Source organism: Hyperoodon ampullatus, assembly GCF_949752795.1.
Source record: "Hyperoodon ampullatus genome assembly, chromosome: 2".
Taxonomy (NCBI): Eukaryota; Metazoa; Chordata; class Mammalia; order Artiodactyla; family Ziphiidae; genus Hyperoodon; species Hyperoodon ampullatus.
In genome coordinates this window covers 177,091,051-177,118,235 of record NC_136915.1, presented here as the reverse complement: position 1 = coordinate 177,118,235, position 27,185 = coordinate 177,091,051, and the positions used below count along the sequence as shown (strand labels likewise).

Genomic DNA, 27,185 nt, shown 5'->3' with positions numbered 1-27,185 from the left:
CTCCTTCATACCAGTTAGTTTATTTAAGCCTACTTCCCTCATTTGTAAAATGGAAATTAGAGTATTTGCCCCATGAAGGTACCTTGAGAATTAAATAAGAATGGAATGAGTGGCCCATCCACAGTGACTGGCCTAAAGTAAGCACCCAGTGTATTAGCCCAAAGGAATACCTGTTCTGTACTCATGTTACTCAACGACCAAATAACGTGTGCGTTGTGGTTTGTCCCTCACATTACCATTCTTGCTCCTGCTTTTAATTCTTGGTCTCATTGCTGAAGTAATAATATAGTATAGTCCCACTGTTTTCAAAAACCACCAGTAAGTGGACCAGTGTCAGCTGACAACATACAATTACCTGACATGTTAACAAATTTGACTTGTGATCTGGAAGGTGGCTTCGAAATCTAAAAGTTAAAAAAGCCTTCAGTTGAGTCTCACATGCCCTTGGATTTAGGAGTTAAAAACACAGGCTTTGGAATCAAACAGGGGTTTGAATCCCAGTACTACCATCTATTAACTGTATTTCAGTCTCCTTAAGCCTGAGTTTATCATTGAAAAAAAGTGAGCAATACTTGCTTACAGAGATAGAAGTTTAAATAATGTATATAAAGTGCCTGGTACCCAATAAGCACTCCAGTTATTTATACAAACACTAAGAGAAAGCATAGAAAGAGAAAGGAAATTAAAACCAAACCAGTTGAATAGTATCAGTTCTTTGTGGACAAGAAAACAAAATGTTACTGAAGTTTTTTTCATGCAAACCCATTAACAGGGGAAAAAGAAAACAAAATCTTACTGAAAAGTTTTTTCGTGCAAATCCATTAACGGGAAAAAGAGCCCATTAACACATGGTGTGAAATAACTTTTAGAACAAGTTTTTCATTGATAATAGAATCAAGACCCCTTTCCTGAATTCACAGGCCACAAGCTGATATTTTCCCATTTGGGGGATGAGGGAAAGTTATTCAATATTTGGAAACTATTTGGTATACAACTTCCAATTCAATGTGTAGCTGCATTTTAAAATTATATTCAAAATGAGGAAAAAGCCACACAGGAGAACTTAAATGAAGAACATTAGCACATTCATTTATTTGAATTCTAGATATGGCCTATCACCATGGCTAATTATGTCTTGAATAAGATGTTAAAAGTCTTAAATTGTGTATGAGCGACTCCAGTTGCATCAATTTAATACAGGGACCAAAGAAGCCACTAATCCTCGCATCAAAAAAGTAAATTAAAACTTGCTGAAAATTTGTTCTTGTTCTTCCGTTTCCATCATTAGCTATACGTTACCTGCCGATTTAACATTTTGTTAATTACATGATTGTACTGTTTCCTATACAGCAAGCCCATGTTACCCACGCTCGTCAGGTTTGAGGGAGAAGAGCCCACTGCCACAAAACCAACGGCAGACACTTAAGATTCTTGGAAGTAGTGATAGGATGATGGGGTCATTTTGTTTGTTGAATGTTCTTTAACAGTTTTAAGTTTTTCTGGGAAAAATTTCAAGTAGAAGTCATGAAATGATGTAACTGAAGACCATCAACTTTTCTTTTGCTTAAATGAAAGGGAATTGAATTGTGTTTTTAAAATACAACTCTCAAGATTTATTAAGGTTGGGAAATTTTCTATACCTGGTGCTGGGATCTGGCATGAAACTTTAAGCTAAGTCTGCAAAGTATAGCTGTATTTAAAGACTCCAAGTAGAAGAAACTTCTCTCTTGCCCGTTGACCAGAGGAAGTGGCAAACCGTACCTTTAAGGTGGGGAGCAGTAGTGTGGAAGCATTACCTCTCTCTGCCTCATCAGTGGATCTGCTATCCTAAGCTGAGTCTCCATTGATTGCCTGCCAAGTACTAGTTTTTCACATTTGCACTTCCTTTTACTGTGCAGACCACCACTCTTAGTAGTAAAAATCATAAAGCCTACTTCTGTAATAATTCACCCTGATGGGCAATTGGTTTTCTTTTCCTTTTTTTCATAAATACAAATGTACTATATAGGTTTGTATACACTGAATACTTTCTCCAAGGGTATCTTTAAATAACTATATATTTATTTGTTATGAAATAAATTTTAATTTCAAACTGGAAATATATTTTCTCCCCTTGTCAGCATATCCACTGCCTAAACGCATAATTTCAGACGCAGTAATATTTTTGAACATGTGGCATATGATTCCTTTAAAAATGCAAATGTTCCTGAGAGTTTTCTAAATTAATCCATGATTACACACAATAGCTCTTTAAAAAAAAGATTATCTCAACTGGCAAAGCAGTGCTCCGTTAGACACCACTAAAAAAACTCCAGGTACATCTATGGATGTCAAATTCAGCAAATCAATTATTTTAGGTAAAAATAGTACTAGTTAGACACTCAGGCTAATGGCTATTAGGAGATTTAACACAGCAACAATTACTTAATTATTCATTCTGTTTATTGGATTGAAAGGGAATACAAACGATTGGTTAAGTGCTATGCACTGACATGGAAAAGGTGTATTAAAAAAAAAAATCCCGGGAAAGCAAATCAAAGTTAATGTAGATTCAATTGAACAAAAATTTAAAGACATTTAATATACTACACATTTATAAAATAAAAGTTAACAAAGGGTGGTTTGTAAATAATTAGTAGAACAAGTGAAAATAAATATATCAGAGACCTGAAGTTTCTTATGCTTTAATGAAATAATAAAGCAAAGAAATTTAAACTACTAAATATAATCTGAGAGGCAGTTAAAAAAAAAAACCCAATATTTAAGAACACAATCCTTTGAAACATTTAATCAGTCCATAGCAAATAGTTATTATATATCAAAAGCTCTAAGTTTTCACTAGTTCCACCACAATGCCATGTAAATCTTGACAATTTAGAAATCTTGAGATCAACACTGAAGTCCTTTTCTTGATCTCTACAGCTTGGTTTGTAAGTACAGACATGCTTTTGTGGATCTATTCCCCTCGCTACACACACACGTTTTCAAGGAGCCAATAACATTTTTTTCCATCTGTGCCTAAAAATGTTCCGATTCAGTTTTTAGCACATTGACCCTGATGATGAAAATGTTTTAAGTTAAAGATGGGGACACAATTTCAGTCTTATAAAAATATACCGGTATTAACCAAACCTTCAATTCAGAGAGGGCACTTCACATGTGCACGAGACTTTTAGAGAAACTGACAAGAACCCAGAACAGCTGTTTCCAGGACTTTTTATGAATTAAGTAATCTCTTTCACACAGACACACAACACACACACGCACACATTTTTATTCTCTTAGTTTCATTAAATCCAGGCTATCTGGATTAAGTAGATAAGGGATGGGTTTTTATAGTTTTTGTTTTTGCAACTATAGGGCAGCTACTATACCAATAGCTTAACAACACTGAAAATTTTCAATTAAGTTCACCCTGTTTTTAGAAAGTGTCTAAGTATAAATGCAGATTCACCTATTCTTTTAAAGTTAGCGGTTTAAATTAAATCCGATATGGTTTTTGAAATGGAAGTAATATTTTGGAGAACAACCCCGAAAGAGAAGTTGCTAAAATCTAAATGAGAAATTAAAATGAAATAAAGATATTTATACACTTCAGAGATGGGACAAAAAGGATATTAAGAAAAATGTCTTCTTTCCTCCCCATTCAAAAGTAGCCATTCTTCTGCTGTGAAAGAAACTGACATGGATATTTCCCTTTCAAGAGATGTACGTTATATTTACCACTGTGAGCAGAGGTGATAGGGTCAGTTCTTGTGTGCAGGAACCAACATCCTAAAAAAGAAAATTTCAAGATGGGGAGGGGTGGGGGAAAAAAGGGTTTTCTATTAATGTCATGAAATGCCACTCCAGAGGGAGAACACTCCTAATAATAAAAATTACCATACTACTACATGTGATTTCAAATTAAGGAAATACTGATAAAAATTGATTTTTTTCCTTTCATTTAGCAAGTTATTTTAATTACTTAAGTTTATTTTTAAAGTTAGGTAATCCCTTTCTGTTCTCCCACCCACTGAAATGGGCCAATGTGTAGGGGCATTTGCAAAAAAAATTTCCTCTGTTTAAACTACTTACCTGGTTAAATATAACATTTACCTGGCCAATAAGAGCAAAAGAAATGTAGCTAGCTAGAATGAACACTAATAACATACAAAAACCCCAACTGAAGCTTTGTCATCCCTCCCAGCTAATTCCCCAACTCTAATTCACCACCCACACACCAGTCTTAGGAATCCCCAAATCCAACACTGTACTACTAATAACCAGTTATTTGGAGGAAAAAGACATTTAATTTCACACGTGCTCTAGCCCTTAATCAATGAATAGTAACAACAAAAAGACATTTTTAAGCACATGGAAATGAGCCTACTAACCTGATTTTTGGAGCCAAAATTCTCCACTCTATTTTGATCTATGTGCAAAAAGTATTGGTACTTTTCAGTTTATACATTTGTTAGTATCTTGCAGCTGGCTTGGTAGTATTCTCACTCTGTATATTCTCACCTCAAGCCTATATAGAGACTACAGCACTGTCAGAAGTTTTCAGTTAAGAGCTATGAGTTAGACCATCCTGCTATCAGGTTCTTTGTACCATAAAATCCTAGGTATCTTCATTTATTTTACCTTTCTAGCACAGTGGCTGCATGGCACATGCATGAAGTAGACGTTTACAGCAAATTGGCACAGTAAAGTACCAGTATATATAGGAAGCTGCCAGTTAAGACAGACTTGGAACACAAACTCACCTAGCTGCTATAGAAACCTTTGCATAGTTGTTACTCCGTTTTAATGGAGTTATGTTCTTGTAAAATGTGCCTCACTTTTACTCCACTTTTTTAAAGTGTTTTTAACTGTACTTCAGAAGCACTCTGAAAACTCAGATCTAGGGGTGGCTGGGTGAAGTATAGTAGACTCTGAGCGCCAAATTGCCCCTGAATGGGCACAAATCTCCGTGAATGTTACACATGTACCATAGCACACTGTAACCAAATTTGTAAACAGCTGTGGAGTTTCTATGCCCACATTTTGTTAGTGATGTTACCATAGAGATTGGGGTGTATTAACGGCTTCAGGGTATACATGAATCACTTAAAATATGAATGGATTTAACTGTACTGAGGTAAAGAGAAGTTGCCACTTAATTATATACAGTTACCAATGAAGATTTTATTCAAGCTTAAAGTAAAAAGTAATTTTAGTTAAGAAAAATGAAGTACCAGATAAACTGTAACATAGTTATTTTAACTTAGAAGTATCAAAACAGGAATTCTTGATTCTCTAAGTGGTGGTCTCTGCAAAATGGAGCTTAAAGAAATCTTTTACATTACCAATTTGATAAAATAATCTGCTGACCACGATCTATCATTTTCGCTTACTATGAGCTTCTGGGAGAATCCGAGCTATTTTAAGGCCAATTGTGTTTTTCTTTCTTCTCCCCTTCCCTGACTTTACCCATTTCTCCCTGCTACCTTCCCCTACCCACCCATCCCCCGATGGAAGAACTAACATCCAAGCCTTTCTCTTCTTTGTGGATCCTGAAGGAGTCTACTCATGGTAGTAATATATTATAGACTTGGCTGGGCCGAAAGGGAACAGTGTTAAGACTTTTTCTTCACCAGAATCTTATTTTGGGGGTATTCCCACTCCTCTTCCCGACGTAACAGCTATGGTCACCATATTTATATCCTCTACTAAAGAGGGGAGGGAATTTCAAAGGAGACTAAGTATGTTGTACTCAGCTGTTACGGGGTTTAAAAGCACAACGTGAACATCAGGCTTTTGGCTTATTTTAAACGTGAAATTCTCAAAATTAAAAGTGCTTTTCCATGAAGGAAACCCTTCCTTAAACTAAGAGGGGAGGGGAGAGGGAGACTATCCACAGCACCAGTTTAGAATGAGGTTCAGTATGGCAATATCTGAAAATCTGAGAAGAAATATTCTTTAAATTTACGTATCCCTATATGTCAAAATATTAAGGGCAATTAGAGAAATGACTCCTAGGTTTTAAACCCAGTTTAAGTATGTCTGTAACCTGCTGAATTCTTCTAACAAGCTCAATTATACTATGAATTTCCAGAGTGGTTATATCTGCTGACTTCTACTCTCTTGCTAGATCACACCAAAATGACTCCCCAAGTTGAGAACAACTTGGAACAAGCTTTGTTGAAAACCTAAACTGACCACTGATCTCTCATGTTGGTATAAATTTAAAATTCTCGTTATGAATCTTGAATTTCTTGAAGATCAGGTACTGATGTTCCTTCGGGAATAAAACAAAAGGGGGAAAATCTTCAAAGCACTACTCTGAACTTCCTGTGTGATGTCCTTCCAAGCACTGTTTCTGACCATGTCTCATGTGGTATTCCAGAAGAGCATCAGTTATACTGCGTATCTAAGTCATAGAGGAAACTCTTTTTAAGCTGGTTTAGATTCCAAATGTATACAAATGAAGTCACTTTAATCCTATAAATACTTCTTAATTTATTTTTAAAAAATTGTGCTGTTAACCCTTTTACGGGGCAACAAGCCATGTGAAAAGTACAAAACTTTTTGTCAAATGTAATATTGAGAGTGCTTTTGACATAGTTCACTGGTTTATCATCTGGATCAGTATATACTGCGCAACGGGCAAGGCTAGAATCCATGAACCAAGCTGCAAAGATCTCAAGCTAAATAAGGCGGAAAGATTTGGAGAAACAAAAGAAGGAAATTCTTTCCTATCCAATGTATACTCTTCAGACTAATGCACTCTTTCTATCAAGCCTTCTAAACTGTTAAATAAAGTTTTCCAAACAAGCATTTAAACTTCATTACACAGAAGAGCAACAAGAATGGATCCTGCCCGACAAAAGGCAGGAGGGAAAAAATTATATATACTGAGTTCAATGGGTAAGCCTGAATGTAGCACAGTTCTTCACAACCGATGGGGGGATAATTCAACATGGTGTCCAACAACGTTCTAACGACGTGCTTCATCTCAACTGGTTACTATGAAGCAAGGTGTAAATGTTTGGCCCCAGTCGGGCTTCAGAAATGGTTCTTTTTTCATGACGAGCATGTCTGTCCAGCTATCAATCATGTTTGTTTGCACCAAATCCCAAGCCATTAAAATACGACTAATTTTAAGTTAAACGGAAGTCGTCTGCTCCAAATTCGCCATCAACTATCCATGCTACTGCATTCCTCTGAATGAAGACAAGATGACATGTGTATTGGGGGAAAAGAGGAAGAAGAGGGGAGGGGGAGAAAAGAGTTACCAGTTAGAAAGTGTTACAGTCAGCATCACGCCAGTACAAAATATCGCAACATTAGAAAACGATCACATCAAGGCAAATTCTTGATACTTCCATCATTATTCTTAAAACTGGGTCCACATCACATCTTAGGCTATATATTACAATCTAAACTCAGGATTATTTTGAATATTGGAGAACCCAAGAGAATAATCACATTGGAATCTCATACTTTAAACATGAACCTTGAAATACTTAGGCAGAATAGAAAAATCTTCATGGTAGTTTACAATAGAAGAGAATAAAGAAGATCTGGCAGCCCAAGGTAAACTGTGCATTATAACTATGTATTTAACTCTCCTTTCAGTGGCTCAGTTTGAAATTCTGCAATATCACCCTACTCTTCTGTGTGTGTGTGTGGGGGGGTAATGTGTCAACAGCTCTACCGATACAAATTCACACACTCTACAATGCACCCATTTAAAGTGGACAATTCAATAGCTATTAGTATATTCACAGGATTGTACAACCATCATGACAATCAATTTTAGAATATTTTCATCACCATTAGCAGTTGTAAGCAAACCCTCAGCCCCCAATCCTAAGCAACTACTAGTCTACTTTCTCTATGGATTAGCCTATTCTGGACCATTTCATATAAATGGAACCACAGTAGGTGCTCTTTTGTGTCTGGCTTCTTTCACTTAGCATATTGTTTTCAAAGTTCATCCATGTTGTAGCATGCATTAGTACTTGATCCTATTCTATTTTATACAGTCCTCAAAAAAAAATGCAGTATGGAACTTTACTGTTATAATTAAAAGGTCAGCAATTCTCTTTTTTGAAATTGAGTTAAGTGAAATATTTTTACTTCAATGACTTATAGTATCTTGGGATATCATGATTTTTGAATGTCATTTCCTTAGCTTCATCTATATTTTTCCAAAACGTCTATTCCAAACAGGTATTAATTAGAAAAAAAAGTTTTCAAGTGTGGGAAAAAGAACCCAGAAGATGCGTGCATAAAAGGCATTACCCAAATTTCTAGTTATACAGAAGCTGTTTTCCTATTTTAGGTATAAGAGAAATTTTAGGGCTATACCTATGTTGCAAAGCACAACTGAAAATTGCTGAATTAGACCCAGTTCTTACAACGGGGCCAAGTTTGGCTCACCCACAATAATGAGTATCCACAATAGTTAAGTTACCAAATAGCAGTGTAACTTTTGTTTTACAGTAGTAGAAGCATAAACATACCCTTAAAGGTATGTCTAAAATAATCCACCTACAAGGTAAGTCTGTTACTATATACCTAATGTTTTCCTACTTCTTCAAATCAAATATGTTTATTTGAAGAAATAACTTCCAAAATGACTAATAAAATTAGAAAAGCACATATAATCTCAGTTATAGATCTCTAAAACATCTAAGAGAGTGGGGCTTGAAACCTAAAAACGACAACGAACAATAGGAGATCAACCAGATTTTTAGTTTTAGCTGATCTCACAGGGGAATGTTAGAACGTCATGTAGTAATGTACAAATACAAAAAGGTCCTTGAAGGTTCTGAATAACTGAACAATAATTCTCAAACTTTTTGACCTGTGTGCTCTTCATGCTTTTTACTCTCATCTTTGGCTGTACATCCTCACTGACAGGTGAGATCTGGTCAAGTCTTTTACAGTTTGTACCACAAAGACAAAAGCACAGAAAATATGCTTTTAAACCACACATGCTACCCTGACAACCCTCCTCCTCTAAGAATAACTTAACTGAGAACGGTTGGTCATCTTTCTTACTAAAAGCATTTAGGTGGGACACACTGTGAACAAAAAAACCTGTTTATCTGTTTCTAGGTAAACTACGTCTTTCTAAGCAAACTGAATATTTTTGCTCTCGTTATCTCCTCTCTCTAGTACCAATATCTTGCTCAATTAAGCTATGTCCTTAACTGTTAAGCTTTTTGGCTTTGGGCTTTCTTCAAGTATCTGAAAGTAGTGGAAAAAACCTTTCAGACCTAGATTTGAAGACCTGGCAGCTCTCAACAAGTTAACTAGTCTTGCCATGCTTCAGTTTTTACATCCACAGAAATGAGGATAAAAACACTTCTTCTACTTCTCTTACAGGGCTGTGAAGATGTTACGCAAGACAGTGTATATAAAGGGCCTAGCAGGCCGCCTGGCACATAGATACATGATAAATTTTAGTTCCCTTCTTTTTCTCTATTGGTAGTAACAGATATTTATTTTTAAGGGTAAAACTATAATCAAGATCATTCTAAAGTTGTTCAAATTTCATATACTAGCTAGTTTTCATGGGTATGAAAGTATAAAATACTTCTTGCTTGATGAAGCGAGATTTTCAATAAAATTTTGAAAGTGGCAATACTAACTGGATGTAAATGAGGTGGCACATTCCAGCTTATTCTCCCCACTGTCACCAATAAAACAAACAAACAAAATACTGCTGTGTCTTAGATTAATTAAACTTCTGTGGAGTAAGATATAGTGTACAATCTCTAAATGAGGGAAAAAAATCGATTGTATCCTACACTTTAAATAAAGTACCGCTTAAAAATGCTACAACTTTATGATAAGCAGGGCAACGTTTCATCTGGAGAAAACACAGGGATACTGTATGATGGTTACCTTCAATATTCTGGTGGTCTATAAAAGGCGCTGGTCCCCATATTCTAACGGTGCCGTCATCTGAGGCGCTGGCCATCATGGATGGGATCTGTGGGTTCCAGCTCACACAGTTTACGGTGCGTGTGTGCCCTGTCAGCTCCGCGATTGGCAGTTCACTACGTTTGTGCCAGATGTAAACCTTGTGATCTGAATAAACAGTAATTCAGAGAAAAGTCAGGGAGTTGTTACATATTAACAAAACCAACTGATTTTAAATTTATTGCTCATTACACATGGAACGTATAACTTATTAGAACTTGAAAGGACAACAAAAACAATGTGAACAATTTAACAAATTACCTTTTGAAAAAAGCCATTTTAATAAAATACACATTTTTTTCCCCTGTTACTGATGACTGACTAGCTTGCAAGTCACCACAAAATCTATCTGTAATATTCTGTAATACATAATATATAATCACAGTCAAGATCTTTGAATATAAACAAATCTAGGATAGAGACAGATTTTATGGAAATGAGAGGTGATAGAAAAGCAATGTATCCAAATTCAAATATAGCAATTATGATAGCTAAATATTGAGTGCTTATAATGTACTAAGTATATTACTTAATCTTCACCACCATCATGAGGTGGGCACTATGCTTATCCCTTTTACAGACGGCGACTGAAGAACTGCAAGTTTAAGCCATCTGCTCATGGTTAACAGCCGGTAAATGGTGAAACTGGGGTTGAAATCCAGGAGGCCCTGCTCAAGAGTTTACTTGTGAGGCTAGACAGCATAATAATATGACTTTGTAGTAGTCTATTTGTAATCTCATGAAGTGACCATAAAAAACAAAAACCCTGACAACTTTGTGATAAACTAATCTTCAAAAACAAAACAACGGACTAGTACAGAGTAGAAGTTCAGAGTACGGGCTGTAGAGTCAGACTACCCAGTCCACACGCTCCCTGTATCACTGACCAGCCGCGTAACTTTGGGCACATTACCCACTCTTTGCAACTCCTCTGTAAACGGGGATCTGTACTTACCTCATCACGTTATGAGGATAAAGTAAGTCTGTACATGAAGAAGTGTTTTGAACAGAGTCTAGCACGTATTAAACAACATGTATTACCACAAGGAGTTAACAAAATAGAAGTGATTGCTTTTCAGCAGAAGGCAGAATCCCAGGGTAAATTAGAAAAGTGTCCTATCTGAAGATCTGTCAATCAACTATGTGATCAATGTGGGAACTTTCAGTGGATGTGCTGCCAACTGAGGAAACTTCAGAGTGGTGAAAAGGTAATAAACTTGTGGTAAAAAAAAAAAAAACAAAACATGCCCTGGTTTCAACTTACAAGGATAAAAAGGTGGAACTGTTTCTGAACATTTTTTTGAGTATGTGAAGCAAAAGCTAAAAGGCACTCACTGAAGTACTGAATTTATCTTTCCTAGAGGGTACTTATTGTTCAATCACTTCTGAAAATAATTTTCTTCAATAAAATAAAATTAGCAAAAGAAAAAAAAAAAAAAAAAAAAAAAGCCCAGACTAGCTATGTTTCCCCTTGGACAGAGCAAGTCCAGAAAGAAAGATTACAGGCTTGAAAAGTGTGACTGCAACTGAAATCTACCTACATTTGGATTTGTGAACACATACCCGAGGAGGATATTTGCTGAACAGTCAGCAAAAATTAAGATTTGATGTAGTCAAGGTCAGAATGACAGGCTTTACGATCAAGCTCTGCTTACTGTACCAGTTGAGGGAATCCAGTGCCTATGCAGAGGTAAAAAATAAGTTTTTCTATATATTTCCAGCACAATGAAAAGGCTGGAGTAATGGCATAACTTTTAGGGGGAAAGGTTTCCTAATTGCTCTATTTTATACTGACATTCATATATTTGGGGATTTGGAAGGTTCTTGGAATATATTTCTGACAATAAATGACAAATGGATTACTGTGGTCATCTTGGGAGATAATATAGTTGCTATATCCACTTGGTGTTGAAAACACTTTTAGAACCATTCTAAACCACCTGAATCATGACAATGCTAATCTCTTTCCATCATAGTTATGTTTCATTTTATCCCTAAGCAGAATATAATGTGTGGCTTAATTACATTATTCATCAGGCTTAATTCTAAAGTTTGGGCTTAAAAAAAAAAGATTGGCATCACTAGGGACAATGGTAGCAACACATATTTTTAAAGCACCTCTAGGCTACGTATTATTTTTAGAAAGAGCTATAGGGGATTGTGAGGCATAATTAAGAGGCACCGCCCCCCCCAGGAGGATTAAATAGAGCAAGGGGAAAGAGATCTTTGAGTAGGAAGAGCTAAAAAGCAAGTAGAAGGCTTATTAGTATGTTTAGATCATATCAAATTAGAAGCCAATGGAGAACCTAGAAAAAAACAACATGATTAAACTAACAGATAAAAAAGACTTTTTGACGGGAAAGAAGTGAACTCCCAATTGTTACCTAGCAAACCACTCTTCTCTTTTCTCAATCTTATCTGACTGATTTTTTGGGGGGAAAGAAAGAATAGATAAATTCATATGCTTCATGTTAAAATCTAAATCCCTAAATGTCTCTTTGTCTTAATCCTTAAATACACTGTATACACAAAGGAAAAACTCATGTGTCACTTTGTGATCCTCTTAGCTACTGAGATCGGTTTTTTGTCAAGAAAGGGATAACAGAAACATCTTACACAGTAACTGAACATTACCAGGTGTTTACCAATATAATCCAGTTCCTTGGTCTACCTTGGAAAACTAGATTCAGTTTTTTAAAAAATGACTTAAATAATTTGCTGCTATAGTACTAGAACAGTATAGTGGGTACTCAAGAAAATGTGTTGAATGAAAATTTCCAATAATTTGCCATTATTTATGTTTCTATCACCTTAAAACATACACCAACTTTTAATACTGCCTCACTTACTTGTGCTTGCATATTTTAAACAATTTCTATTTTAAATCAGACTGACTAGTTTAGGCACATGCCTGCCTGAAATACCGATGTTATTAGACCAGAGAGTAAGTTTATTCAAAAAGGTAGCAGACACAATTCTATAATTTCAGCTTCTCTGAGACCATAAGCATCCTAAATTATCTAACTATAGTCAATTTTGTCCAAGATCAGGTAAAACAATTAACCTTGATTTTTAAGATACTACTAACATCTGAAAACCATCAGTCTCATGAAAAAAAAGTCGGGGCTTCCCTGGTGGCGCAGTGGTTAAGAATCCGCCTGCCGATGCAGGGGACATGGGTTCGTGCCCCGGTCCGGGAAGATCCCACATGCCGCGGAGGGGCTAGGCCCGTGAGCCATGGCCGCTGAGCCTGCATGTCCGGAGCCTGTGCTCCGCAACGGGAGAGGCCACAACAGTGAGAGGCCAGCGTACCGCAAAAAAAAAAAAAAAAAAAAAAAAAAAATCCACCTGCCAATGCAGGGGACACGGGTTTGAGCCCTGGTCCGGTAAGATCCCACATGCCACGGAGCAACTAAGCCCGTGCGCCACAACTACTGAGCCCACACGCCTAGAGCCCGTGCTCTGCAACAAGAGAAGCCAACACAACGAGAAGCCCACGTACTGCAATGAAGAGGAGCCCCCACTAGCTGCAACTAGAGAAAGCCCGTGTGCAGCAACGAAGACCCAACGCCAAAAAATAAATAAATAAACAAACAAATAAAATCTATTAAAAAAAAAGTCAACATACAAGAGAATAAAGATTTAACTAAATCTTGATTTGACACATGCACCAAACACACCTCCACATAGCCAAAACAGGCACTATTAATTTGTGACAATAGGAGGACTCAAACCATTCCAAGAAAAGGAAATTAACAGTGCACTGGATAAACAGCTCATACAATTTTTGATTTAACATCTTGAATTTGCTTGGAGACATGACTATGTTCACAAGTTGAGAGAATTATAGAACTTTCAGTCCATCAATATATGTGAACCAACAGAGACACAATTTACCTTCACTGCCACTAGCGATGAAGTCTTCATTATGGCCTCCAAAACATGAATGAATTGTATAAAACCCTTGTGTAACACCTTGATACTTTCTTACTAAAACTCTGTCTTGCAAGTCCCATAAATGAACTCCCTGTAAGCAAAAGAGAATTTAGGTATTTATTCTAACTCAACTCAAAAGAATTTTAAAAAGTTACCTGTGACTATCCCTTTGCCTGATGAACATTTTCATTTTCTATTTATGCGAAATGCCAACTGAAAAATTTCTAGTTGACTCTGCAAACTTAAGGATCAAACACATGCAGTGAAATTTAAGAATTCACAGAATCACTTGTTTATATATACTAAAAATCACAATAAACTTTAACTAAGCTAAATTTTTCTGAGAATTATGTTAATAAACTCACCTGAGTTGCTACATTTAACAAAGCTAATCGGCCGTTCTTTGAAATAGTAAAAGACATAATGGGATGATCTTCTTGTACTCTGTAACCAAAAAATAATTTGTCAAAAGAAACATACTAAGAGTCAAGACATTCAAATTATCAAAATACAAAATGTTCTAGCTTAAGTATCACAAATTTTATCTGTAATCACTATTATATACTATATTTCAATCAAGAAAAAGAATGTGAGTTAATAATTACTAAGCACCACCTGACTATCCACCCAAATTACCGATCAAACCAAAACCAAAAACATAATAACTCTTTTTCTGAAGAAGCAAGTTCCACTACACTTTTATTTTAACATAAATCAGATAACTGTTGTTTAATGGATACAAAATATAGTTACATGTTCCTATCTGTAAGGTCCTCGAAGTTATATCCCCGAATTCGCTGGTGTGTATCTGATGCCAAAACAGTCTTCCCGTCACTCAAGCACCAAAGGCATTGCACTCTCACCCCTTCCCAGGAGTCAAGGAGATTACCATCTAAATCCTGAGGAGAAAATTACTATTAACTCCATTATTTAACAGCACTCAGAAAGCAAACAAAACCAAAATAATCTCTTAGCATATCTTTTTGTAATGTTTGTCTTTTCCTGAGACTGATCTCAACCTAATTGTTCCATAAGTGTTTTTAATCATCAGAATTTGAATATAGGTCAAATTTCATTACAACAATACCTAAGCGGGAGGGGGAGAATCTTAGTAAATCTATCTTCCCTTCAATAACCTACCATGCATAGATAAGTACAATAAATACAAAGAAAGAAAGAATCCTTAAGTTTTAAGGTCTCACAACTTTTGGAAAAGAATTCAAACATTCCTTTAAAATTCACTATATTGGGACTTGTCCTATAATATTCACAAGTTGTGATATGGAAAACGATTACTAAAACATTAAGTATAACTTTACAGAGCTTAGCAATCTGTTATGACATTTTTAAAAAAGTCACCAAATTTGTAACGTGATGAGCAAAGCTCTTAGGATCATTATCTTACTGAACATTCAAAGCTCTGAGAGGCATTCCCATTCCCATTTTACAGATTAGGGAACTACCAAAGTCCTGTATCCTGAAGGTTTAAACAGTGTATGGGATGGCAAAGTCAGCAGAAACATATATGCGTCTTGAACACAGGGAATTAAGAACTAATGGCTTAAATGCTAAAATGTACAGCATGGTGACTATAGTTAATAATACTGTATTGCATACGTGAAAGTTGCTAAAAGTAAATCTTAAAAATCCTCATCATAACAAAAAAAAATTTTTGTAACTATGTATGGTGATGGATGTTAACTAGACTTATTGTGGTAATCATTTTGTAATACATACAAATACTGAATCATTATGTTGTACACTTGTAACTAATATAATGTTATATGTCAATTAGATCAATCAATCAATGCAGTACAGTATTAGCCCATGGAGAGAAAGTCCAGAAATAAAATGCTAAATTAGTATATTACAATGGTATTGACCACTTGAAATAACTTTTTGAAAGAAATAGGGGCTTCCCTGGTGCCGCAGTGGTTGAGAATCTGCCTGCCAACGCAGGGGACACAGGTTCGAGCCCTGGTCTGGGAAGATCCCACATGCCGCGGAGCAACTAGGCCCGTGAGCCACAACTACTGAGCCTGTGCGCCTGGAGCCTGTGCTCCACGACAAGAGAGGCTGCGACAGTGAGAGGCCCCAGCTCGCCACAACTAGAGAAAGCCCTCGCACAGAAACGAAGACCCGACACAGCCAAAAATAAAATAAATTAATTAAAAAAAAAAAAGAATTGGAAAATCATGGGTATATCAATAAAGAGTGTTGGGACAACTGGAAAAAAAAACAAACAAAAAAAGAAAGAAATGGCTTACAACCATGCTGAGATAATATGACACTAGATTCCATGAGTCTAGCAGCCAGCTTAGTGAAATTGATAATTTGTAGTGGCTACATAAAAGTCTTTGTGTTAAATGACCTACACTGAATGATTTGATGGGATTTATTATCTTATTTTAGTTTTAAAAATCTAGAAGGGCCTACTAGAACCATGCTAGGTAGTGATATGAGATGTGGAATCTAGATACAGAGTAATGACACGGGATTTGTATCACAGTCTGCCTTGTCATAAGACTTTTTACCTATTAATTTTTATTATCCCAACACTCCAAGATTAACAGGGCAGGTAATGATTAGAAGATACCTCAAATAAAGACCTCAAAGTTTTCTGGTAACACTCATCGTCACTTTTATTCCTCAAATATTTAAAGACAGTCTCCTCGTGAAATTCAGCATTTTTTTTTGGATACAAAAAAATTCCAAAGGGCTAAAACACCCCAAAGAAATTAAATACTAAACCTTTTTGTCCCTATACATTAGAAACTTATTTATAAGAACAAAATGTTTAGTAGGACAATTTTTTAATGTTTTAATAAACTCAAAGCCTATATTTTGTATAAGCACTTGAAATGGTTAAAAAAAAAAAGAAATCCACAGAAAGTTCTATTGGACAGTGCTTTTCTAGAAAGATGGCAAAGTAGGTCTTCATATAGTATACTTTATAAAAGATATCAAGTCAAATGAATTCTTTATTTTTACAAAACTAAGTTTGCTTTTAAATAAACAAACATTTGAAAGAGGGCACTAAATACTCACACACTGATAGAACTGCCCACGCTGACCTCCAGTCACAAAGCGTTTCCCATCTGGATTCCAAGCCACACTTGTTAAACTGTCTTCATGAGACTGGCTCATTTTTGTCCTTAGCTCTCCCGTCTACAAGGAAATAAAACTGTGGATGAGATCTTCAAGATACTCTTCTAAAGGAAATGTACAAAGAAAAAAAAAAAAAGATAGTAACTGGGATATCTGGTTAGTTTAATACTTCTAATTAGAGAAATAAACTGTTTAAATTGCCCTCATAGAAAGAGACTATAGCACTCAGAAGAGAAATTAAGGACTTGAAGGAAAACTCAGGAGTCAAACAATGCCTGGAGTATGTGATCCAAAGAAGAGATATGAGATAAACTCCAATAGAACTCTTGTCTTAAATCAATTACATTCATAAATTAAAACATGTAATTTTTCCCAAGTAAGATAATGAAATGCCCAGTACTACATACCTATTCCTTCTGAGTTTCCACTTCTCCTTAGTTCATAGTTCTTTATAAATTTTATTCTAAAATTGCAGTTCATGCAATTAGCAACTCCTTAAGAACATGATTAATAGGAAGAAAAACTATGCCCTTAAACTAGGCCAAGAGTGTAGGCAATCTAAATTATGTAAAACTTCATATTCAAGATGCTCAAAATGGAGTAGGGAAAGTGGGAAGAGAAAAACAAATTATTGTTCTGATACATAACTTTATTTCAATTAAAAGTAACAGAAAAGAATGAAGAACTTTTGTACTGTTTAGCACAGTCATTTTAAAGCATTCCCAACTAAGCAAGACTATTTAGTTGATTACAACCCTCAGATATCCTCCTGTTATTTTTTCTAAGTTATCCAACTTAGAAGGTAGACACATACCATTTAATTTAGTCTTGATTCCATTTTGTTCATGGATTAGAAACAGGATCTGAGAGATAATAGCTGCCCTTGGTATAATAAAAAGTACATGGGCATAATTTTCCTGTGAGAAATGGGTAATCAAAAGTAAAAAAAAAAAAAAAAAAAAAAAAAAAGTGCATGATCAGGAAATGGGGCCAAGTAATAAAAGCAAAGAGGGCACAAAAACCAGAATGTCTTCCTTACACTGAAAAGAAAAAAAAAATTCGGCAATCTTAAATCCTTCCCCCATATTGTTAACTGCTCTCAAGTCACTAGTTTTTGGGGTTGCTCGATATAAACAGGTAAAAAATAAAAGTTTAGAAACACAAATACACATGCAACAGCTAAATCCTCAGCATTTTCTATTCACAAATGTGTTAATACACTAAGTTCTGAAGGCAGAAATGGTCTTTTTCTCTGTTATGCTCAGAACCGCGAGTGTATGAGGCCATTACAGGTATCCCCTGCTTTTCGAAAGTTCACTTTCCGCCAAGTGGCTTTCACAAAGACCTACATTAGTACCTGTTTTTGCTAACCAAAAGACATCTGAAGAGGATTTTTGCTTTTACAAAAAAAGTCCGTGAAAAGGGAAAATAGTGTTCAGTGTTTTGCAATGAGTTGTCACAGAGGCAGCACACACCCTGAAGAGTCAGAGTGGCATCGCTAAGTTCCTTCCTAGGAACTACACTCAGCATCTCAGCATCAAGCTGCCATGGTTTTGAACTATGTAAGCATCTGTGCTTTATCTTGATTTCTTTTGTGCATCCATTAGTAAGATGCGTCCTAAGGTAACTGCTTCTTCACTTTACGCCACGGGTCCCCAACCCCCAGGCTGCGCACAAGTACAGGTCCCTGGCCTGTTAGGAACCGGGCTGCACAGCAGGAGGTGAGCGGCGGGCAAGCGAGGGAAGCTTCGTCTGCAGCTCCCCATCACTCGCATTACCGCCTGAACCATCCCCTTCCCCTACCTGCCCCCGTCCGTGGAAAAACTGTCTTCCACGAAATTGGTCCCTGGTGCCAAAAAGGTTGGGGACCGCTGCTTTACGCCATTTCAGCTCATGAAACATTCCACAGAGAACTTTTCAGGTAGCAGGGGAAACCTGTAATTAGGAGTCTACCTAAAAACACAAAGGAGCAATTTGAAAACTGACTTAAAAGGACCACTCTTGTAGAACAAGTCTATGTAACGTAACGCACAGTAAAACAGTTAAGCTAGAACATAGTTTAACTGTCCAGAAATTCAAAATTGACTCAAAGGAAGACTACACAGGCACTATAAATTGAGTCTCTATTATAGGATTATGACTATGTACCTCTCCTCCCTTTGAGGGGGGAAAAGAAACTTTAATGGAAAAAAAATTGTCTTTTAGGTCAGATTCACTTCAAGCCTGTTTCATTGAGAAGCCATCCAATCTATTCTGTGCTTTGCCACCCGCCGAGCCCAATCAGGAATAAAACACTGATTCAACATCGGTTTGATAAAAATGGCGTAAAGACATTTTGGGAACAACTGAGGATTTTTAAATTATGAAATGAATATTAGACATTAGAGAATTAAAGTTAATGTTCTTAGATAAGATAATGGCATTTGATTATATAGGAGAATGTTATTTTTTAGGAGATACGTGCTTAAGTATTAAGGAGTAAAATATCATCTTAATTTACTTCCAGATGTTTTGGGTATGGATATATATATATATAAGTACGTAAGTTTGTATGCATGCATGTAAGTATGTATACACAATATGTAACAAAATGTTAGTAACATCTGTTGAATCTAGGGTGGCCGGCATACAGGTCATCACTGTCATCACTGTACTCATCTTTCAACCTTTCTCAGTGTTTGGAAATTTTCTTAATTAAAAGCTGGGTTGAAATAGAAATCTTACTGTAGAATTAGATTTATGGCACATCATCTTCAGGTACATCTTAGCATTCACCTGTCCTCTATACCATCTTATTGTTGGAGTCATTTCTATGGAGCTCTATCTTCACTCTCTTGGTAAAAATCAACTTACTTATAGGTCCTCAAACTCAAAACCATATCCCATCAACTTACACTTTTACACCCAAACCCACAGCCTGAACTATTCACCTGCCTAGAGGTTAAAAAACCAAAGAACGGGACTTCCCTGGTGGTCCAGTGGTTAAGATTCAGTGCTTCCACTGCAGGGGGCAGGGGTTTGATCCCTGGTCGGGGAACTAAGATCCCGCATGCCGCGCAGCGCGGCAAAAAAAAAAAAAAAACCAAGAAAAGAAACGTCTGTTATTTAAAAAAAAAAACAAAACCCAAAACAACCCCCCCTCCCACAAAATCACCTAACCAGTCACCTTATAGAAGTTTAAAAAATAATTTTAAATGATAACTACAAGGTTTCCAAAATAGAGTCTGTAGATAATGGAGTGAACTTAGTTCTGAGTTTTTCTAAAATGGGACCCTAGATAAAGTGTTCAAGTTTTCATTCAGAAACTGTAATAAAACCCTTAATAATAAGTACTGAAAACATAATTTAAATTTACTAAACGAGATTGGAACATTAAATATAGGCACGGAGATGGTGCAATTGCCATCAGAATGGAAAATTTGGTATAATGTCGATGTTTTCACACTTGAAAGGGAGGTTTCGTGTACAACTGTGCAACTGTAAAACAATTGTAAAGTCTTTTTTGAGGTACAAAGTACTACAGTAAATAGTACAAATTATACACTACAAAGTACAACATCCCTAAAAATACCTACTGATCATTCTTTCAAAAATGCTACTATGTTCAACATAATATTTAAATTTAGTATAAATCTGGACACCTGGGTTCCATTTGACGAATTATCTTTTACAAGAGATACATCATGGTAATTTAGGTTGAATGATGCCGGTCTACAGATCATGAATAAAGTTATAATGAATACATGCAGTATGACTATACTTTAAAGACTAAACCAAGGATGAAACTTGCTCACTTGTACATTCCAAAGCCAAAGCTCAGAGCAGTCATCCGGGCCACAAGCAACAAGATAGTTGTCATCTGGACTCCATGCAATATAAGAAACACCGTAAGCATGTCCTTCTAAAGTTTTAAGCAGTTTTAGCAGGTGTGTATCCTAGGAGGGAAAACAAGACAACTTAGTTAACTCCAATTCCTGAAGTCCCTGGTTTCTGGGCACAAGAACTTAAACAGCTGCAAAGATGCACTTTGATAATATAATTTAATCTGAGGACATTTCCATGGATTTCACCAATTTCCCCCCCAGCTGAAGCTCTAACAGCTTGCTTCATAAAGACTCGTTCATGCTGCAGTATCTGTTAAGTGTCTACTACACACAAGGGCATTGTGTGCTAGATGGAAATAAAGATGACACAGACCTTGTCCTTATGAGGCTTTCAAGGAAACGGAAAACAGGTATAAGAGAAGCTAACCCCCTCCTTTTTTAAGACAGTTTTAGTGAGATATGACTTACCATAAAATTCACCCTTTTTAAAATATATGATTCAGGGGCTTTTAGTATATTCACAGATTGTGCAACCATCACTACTATCTAACTTGAGAACATTTTCATCACCCCAAAAAGAACCCCCATACTCATTAGCAGTTATTCCCCATTCTCCCTTCCTCCAGCGCTGGCAACCCGACTTACTCTATGGATTTGCCTGTTCTGGATATTCCATATAAATGAAATCATACAACATCTAAGTCTTTTGTAATTGGCTTCTTTCACTTAGCATGATGTTTTCAGGGTTCATCCATGTTGTGGAATATAACAGTATTTTATGCCTTTTAGTTGCTGAATAATATTCCATTTTACAACTACACCGTATTTTGCAACATCTGGATTGTTTCCACTTTTGGGCTATTATGAGTAATGTTGCTACAACTATGTACAAGTTTTTGTGCAGACCTGTCTTTATTTCTCTTGGGTCTATATGTAGGAGTAGAATTGCTGCGTCATATGCCAACTCTGTGCTAAATATTCTGAGGAGCTGCCAAACTGTTTTCCAAGTGTTTGAACCGTTTTACATTCCCACCAGCAGAGCTATCACTTATTTAGTGCTGATCAGTAATAGCACTAATCCACAAACAGTATCTCATTTAAACCTCATAAATCTAAAAGGTTAAGTATTAATTCTCCTCCCCCGTATTTCAGGGAAGGAACCGAAGGTTCAGAAAGGTTACAAACTTGATACCAGGTACCACCAGGGATTTGAACCTGAGGTGCCCGACTCTGAAGCTTTACAGGATGAACTATATATAGTGCAAACATTGAAGTGGCAAGTGACAAGACTGGAAAACTTGACACCGTTATTTTAGGCTAAAGGGTTAAATTTTATCCTGTGAGTGAAGAGCCACTTATGATTTTTAAGCTTGGGAATATATAATATACTTGGTTTTAGGAACAGAATTCATACAACAGTGTGGAAGATGAATCAGAACGAAGAGACACAGGATAAGGACACCCCTAATGAGCCAGCACAGCAGCCATATAGTTAAGACAAAAAAATGAGGCCCTAAACTAACATGGTCAGGACTGAAAGAGGTCAGATCAAAATATACATGGGACGTAAAACTGACATGACAGGATGAGACAAGAAATGTTCAAAGACCACCTCTAAATTTCTGTTTTAGGGGATAAGGATGGATACGGACAGTGAACAGAGGAAGCAGGAATTTGGCTAAAGACTTATGGAGACCAGTTTTGAGCCTGGGGGAAATTCCAATGGTGATGACCCACAAGCAGTTAGAAATGGGTCTGGAACTAGCCTGCTAAAACAAGACTGGGAATTTGTTTGACAAAATTCAACAGTTCAGGGGCTTCCCTGGTGGGGCGGTGGTTGAGAGTCCGCCTGCCGATGCAGGGGACACGGGTTCGTGCCCCAGTCTGGGAGGATCCCACATGCTGCGGAGCGGCTGGGCCCATGAGCCATGGCTGCTGAGCCTGCGCGTCCGGAGACTGTGCTCCGCAACGGGAGCAGCCACAACAGTGAGAGGCCCGCGTACCGCCAAAAAAAAAAAAAAAAAAAAAATTCAACAGTTCACAATGCAATTACTGCTGATTCTTCTTCGGGAAGATGACAATAGGTATGGAGTATTTGATCACAGTATCGTTAGGTCAAAGTGGCTTGCATGATCTAATAAGCAAGTCAAGTCTTTTGGACTAGTTCAAGATCTTCTAGGAACAAACTTTCATTCATAGTGGTGCTTTAGATCTACACGAAGATTTGCTTCTAAACTAATGACAAACTACTACTACTACAGAAGTACAGAAGTATTTAACTCAAAAACTAAATGTCCATCGACAGATGAATGGATAAAGATGTGGTACATTTAATACAATGGAATATTACTCAGTCATAAAAAGGATTGAAATTGGGTCATTTGTAGAAATGTGGCTGGACCTAGAGTCTGTCACACGAAGTGAAGTAAGTCAGAAAGAGAAAAACGAATATTGTATATTAACACATATATGTGAAATCTAGAAAAATAGTACAGACGAACCTATTTCGAGGGTGGGAAGAATTGGGAGATTATGTTTGACATAAATACACTACCATGTGTAGAACAGATAGCTAGCGGGAACCTGCAGTATAGCACAGGGAACTCAGCTTGGTGCTCCGTGATGACCTAGATGGGCGGGATGCGGGGAGGGGATGGGAGGGAGGTCCAAGAAGAAGGGGATACATGTATACATATAGCTGATTCACTTCGTTGTACAGGAGAAACTAACACAACATGGTAAAGCGATTACACTCCAAAAAAAAAAAAAAAAAAAACTAACTAACTGTTTCATGCACATTAATTAAAAAATACAACTCTGTAAAACAGGGGTCCCCAACCCCCGGACCGACACCGGTCTGCAGCCTGTTAGGAACCGGGCTGCACAGCAGGAGGCGAGCGGCAGGTGAGCCAGCGCTCGCATCACAGCCTGAACCATCCGCCCCCCCACCCCCACCCCGTGGAAAAACTGTCTTCCACGAAACCGGTCCCTGGTGCCAAAAAGGTTGGGGACCGCTGCTGTAAAAGAAGAAGTTGAAAACAAATGAGAATATTAATATTGTATCTTCCGAAGTACAATATCTCTATAGTAAGATATTCCAAGTGGTAATACTGTGTTCATGGAACCCACTTAACTTTGCTTGGATTTTGGGCAGGGGAATGGGTAAAATTCCTTTTTGGGGGCAAAGGTAAGAAAACCTGTTAAAGGAAACTAGGCATTGGAATCAGATCAGTTGAAATCTTAAGGTTCTCTATACATTCTTTTTTCTATCCATTGAAAGTACACACACAAAACACATATTCCAAAAGAGCACCAATTTTCTTAACAAGTTTTTCAAATAGTATTTGACATAATAAAATTTCATGATACCAAAGTCTATGAATGTAAGCATTAACTCTGCATTTCCCAAGCTAATCTGGCCATAAAAGCCCTTTACATATAACACCTATTAACATCTTGCATAAGCAGTATTCTCACAGAAACACTTTGGGAAACATTGGCATAAAAGTCTGAACTCCTTAGTGTACAAGATCCTCCTCGATCTGGTTGCTACTTACTTCATTAACCTCATTTCCTAGTCTACAAAATCTCTTTGCCCAAATGTCCAGCCACATTATCTTTCACGCAGGGACCAGGTGTAACTGGTTTTGCCTAAATAATTATTTCCTTCTCCTTCACCCAAGACTTAACTTGTCTTAACTTTCCCTTGCTTTCCAGTTCCAGTACACTGTATTATCAGGAGCCCAGTGTGACTTCTCTCTATCAAAAGGCCTGGCACATAGCAGGTGCTCAATAAATACTTGCTCAACAAAAGGGACTCTTACACACTGCTGCTAGAAGAAAAAACATAATTAAAAAAGTTTTGATATTGTTGCTTTCTTTTCAGACATCTTGCAAATAACTACTGAACAAAAATGCTCCTCATAATAGTATTCAAAGGCTATGATTGGATCCCAACCTATTTTTCTAGTCATTTTCCCCATGCTTTGCCTTAGTCATCCTATTCTCTTACTTGGGGGTGGGGAGAAAGGAAGGGAAGGTCCCTCTCCTCCTTTTCCTGTCTCCACCTGTGCTGTGCACAGCAAGCCTCAAATGAGGTACTCCTAACCTGTGAAGCTACTTGGTGCTTTCACAATACTTTACATATATTATATGATTCTTACTTCAATGTATTTAATTTCCCTTTCTAAACTGTGCATTCCTTTCACAGAGGTTCTTAACCTGAGATCTAAAGGAGTCATCCAGGGATAGAAGCAGCAGTCCTTGTACTTGAAAATGCACACCTTTATTTTCACTAACCACAGACTGAAGTTCAGTAATTCCTTCAATCTTGAATGCAGGCAGTTAACAAGCAAGGTAGTATCAAGTATTATATTAGGTCGTATTAGGTGACTGTTAATAATGGAAATCTCAAATATCTTCACATCATATTATAGTTGTTGCAGATATCTCAAAATATTATTTATGCTTGTCACTACTTCAAAATTCTTATAGCTATCAGATCTGCTGCTAGAATTTGTTACTTAATATGTTAATAAAAAAGCAGCATTATTACTATACTGTATCTGTTTCTGTACTATTTTGATAACTATATTTCAATATAATTGGGTTTCCTTTGTAATTAATATATAATATATACTTGGGCTTCCTATGTGTTTTGGTTTATGCATTTAAAAACATTATTCTGAGGAGGGGGGTCCACAGGGTTCAGACTGCCAGAGGAGTACATAGTACAATAAAGGGGAAAGAATGCCTGATTTAAGGCAAAGAGTAGATCTTATTTACCTTTCTTCATTCATAGCATATTGCAGGTACACAAGAATTGATGTATGCTCTCAAATTTGATTCTCTTCTTTTTAAAATATTTCCTTCTATGGCCCCCTTTCTCTATTTTTTTCAACACAGGAGTTCAAAACTTTATTGTGGGCTAATATCATATTCTAATTCTAAATTTTAAAATAAGATTATTTACAATTTCTGATTTTAGGTGAATGACTCCTATACCAAATACATCTCCCTAACCTATTCGAAGTCATGTACTTCCTTGATTGCTCGATAAATGTTTAATTGGCTGAAAAAAATGGAAACACTTATTTCTACAAATCTGTAGGCCACCTGGTTATAAACAAAGACAAGTCTAATTTTAGAGAGAACTTAGAATTTTAAATCCAGAATATAACACTTTTCGTATGTATCGCTGGCGGGGAAAGAGATGGGGGGGTGTTTAACAGAGGTTCCACAAATTACAGAAGATAATGAAGGGTTTCAGAAGGCAAAATGGTAACGAGTCTTTTCTAACCTGTGACAGAATGGACATTGTATTAATCTGTAAATCAAGTATTAACAAAGATAAACCGGCAGAGACATTAAGAGCAGCAGGTCTGTAGTAAAAGTATTCCTGGATTTAAGTCTAACTCTGCCATTTATAAGCTGTGAGGGCCTGGGCATTTAACTTTTATCTTGGTTTTCTCATCGGAAAACAGGAGATATTAGAATCTCACAGCGTTATTCAGAGGATAAAACTAGATAATGCACGCACAGACTAAGTACAATCCTAGCACATAACGCTCAACCATTTTGATTAATCTGTATATATTACCTAAACAACATAGAAGGAGATAAGACATGACAAAGATGACAAAAAATGCTCTTGGAAAAGAACGCTATTTATATACACATACTTTAAAAATATGTACTCAATCAATTAGATTAAAAACTACTTTTTGCAATCTAAACACTCATACTGGAGTACATACCGGATCAACTTGCCATATGATAACTGTCGTATCTTTTGATCCTGTTGCTAGTTTAGTGCCATCGTTAGAGAATTTACAGAACCACACTTCATTACAATGCTCCGTAAGTATCTGCTGAGTATAACATGGGAACTGCCTCCTAAAACAAATAAGTCCACAAATAATTATTCTTTTAAAATAGATAAGAGTAATAATAATGAAAAAGGTTAAACAACTGATGAAACTTCTTTGAAGACCAAAAACTTTCAAAATAAGATATGAATGCATTTGTAAATCCTAAGAATCACATTTATATTGGTTATATTGAAAAAGAAAATATTATAACATTAGTCAAGGCAATCTTAGGGGAAATCAGTAACCTAAAGTCTGCTTCAATTTACAATTTATCCTTTCCCCCCACCCTCAAGATTAAAGAGAATTTTTGGTCTGATGAAGTCAATTCATATAAATAAAAATTAACAATCAGGGCTTCATGTTTGTCTGTATAAATGGGCTGGCATCAGGTTGTTCTAGAAGAAATAATGTACATTTTCATTTATATAAAAGGAACTTGGCATAACAAACAGAACAGGCACTGTAGCCAGACAATTTTGGGTCACAA

The 27,185-nt window shown here is 36.5% G+C and overlaps 1 protein-coding gene across 6 annotated transcripts in view; it reads right to left on the bottom strand.

The window, feature by feature from the left end:
• Positions 1-6,470: 6,470 nt before the first annotated feature.
• Positions 6,471-27,185, bottom strand: part of WDR26 (WD repeat domain 26) — a gene marked incomplete at its 5' end in the record, with an annotated part of 38,111 nt that continues 17,396 nt past the window's right edge. For 3 of the 6 annotated variants that reach the window (XM_079726286.1, XM_079726282.1, XM_079726283.1), the window contains 8 exons: positions 6,471-7,187; positions 9,883-10,068; positions 13,858-13,987; positions 14,262-14,340; positions 14,650-14,795; positions 16,945-17,064; positions 20,799-20,939; positions 26,585-26,723. In XM_079726286.1, coding sequence (XP_079582412.1) covers positions 7,162-7,187; positions 9,883-10,068; positions 13,858-13,987; positions 14,262-14,340; positions 14,650-14,795; positions 16,945-17,064; positions 20,799-20,939; positions 26,585-26,723 — 967 coding nt within the window. In that variant the 3' untranslated portion in view covers positions 6,471-7,161. The remainder of the gene's footprint in view (positions 7,188-9,882; positions 10,069-13,857; positions 13,988-14,261; positions 14,341-14,649; positions 14,796-16,944; positions 17,065-20,798; positions 20,940-26,584; positions 26,724-27,185) is intronic. The other 3 variants (XM_079726281.1, XM_079726284.1, XM_079726285.1) reach the window with 3 other exon arrangements.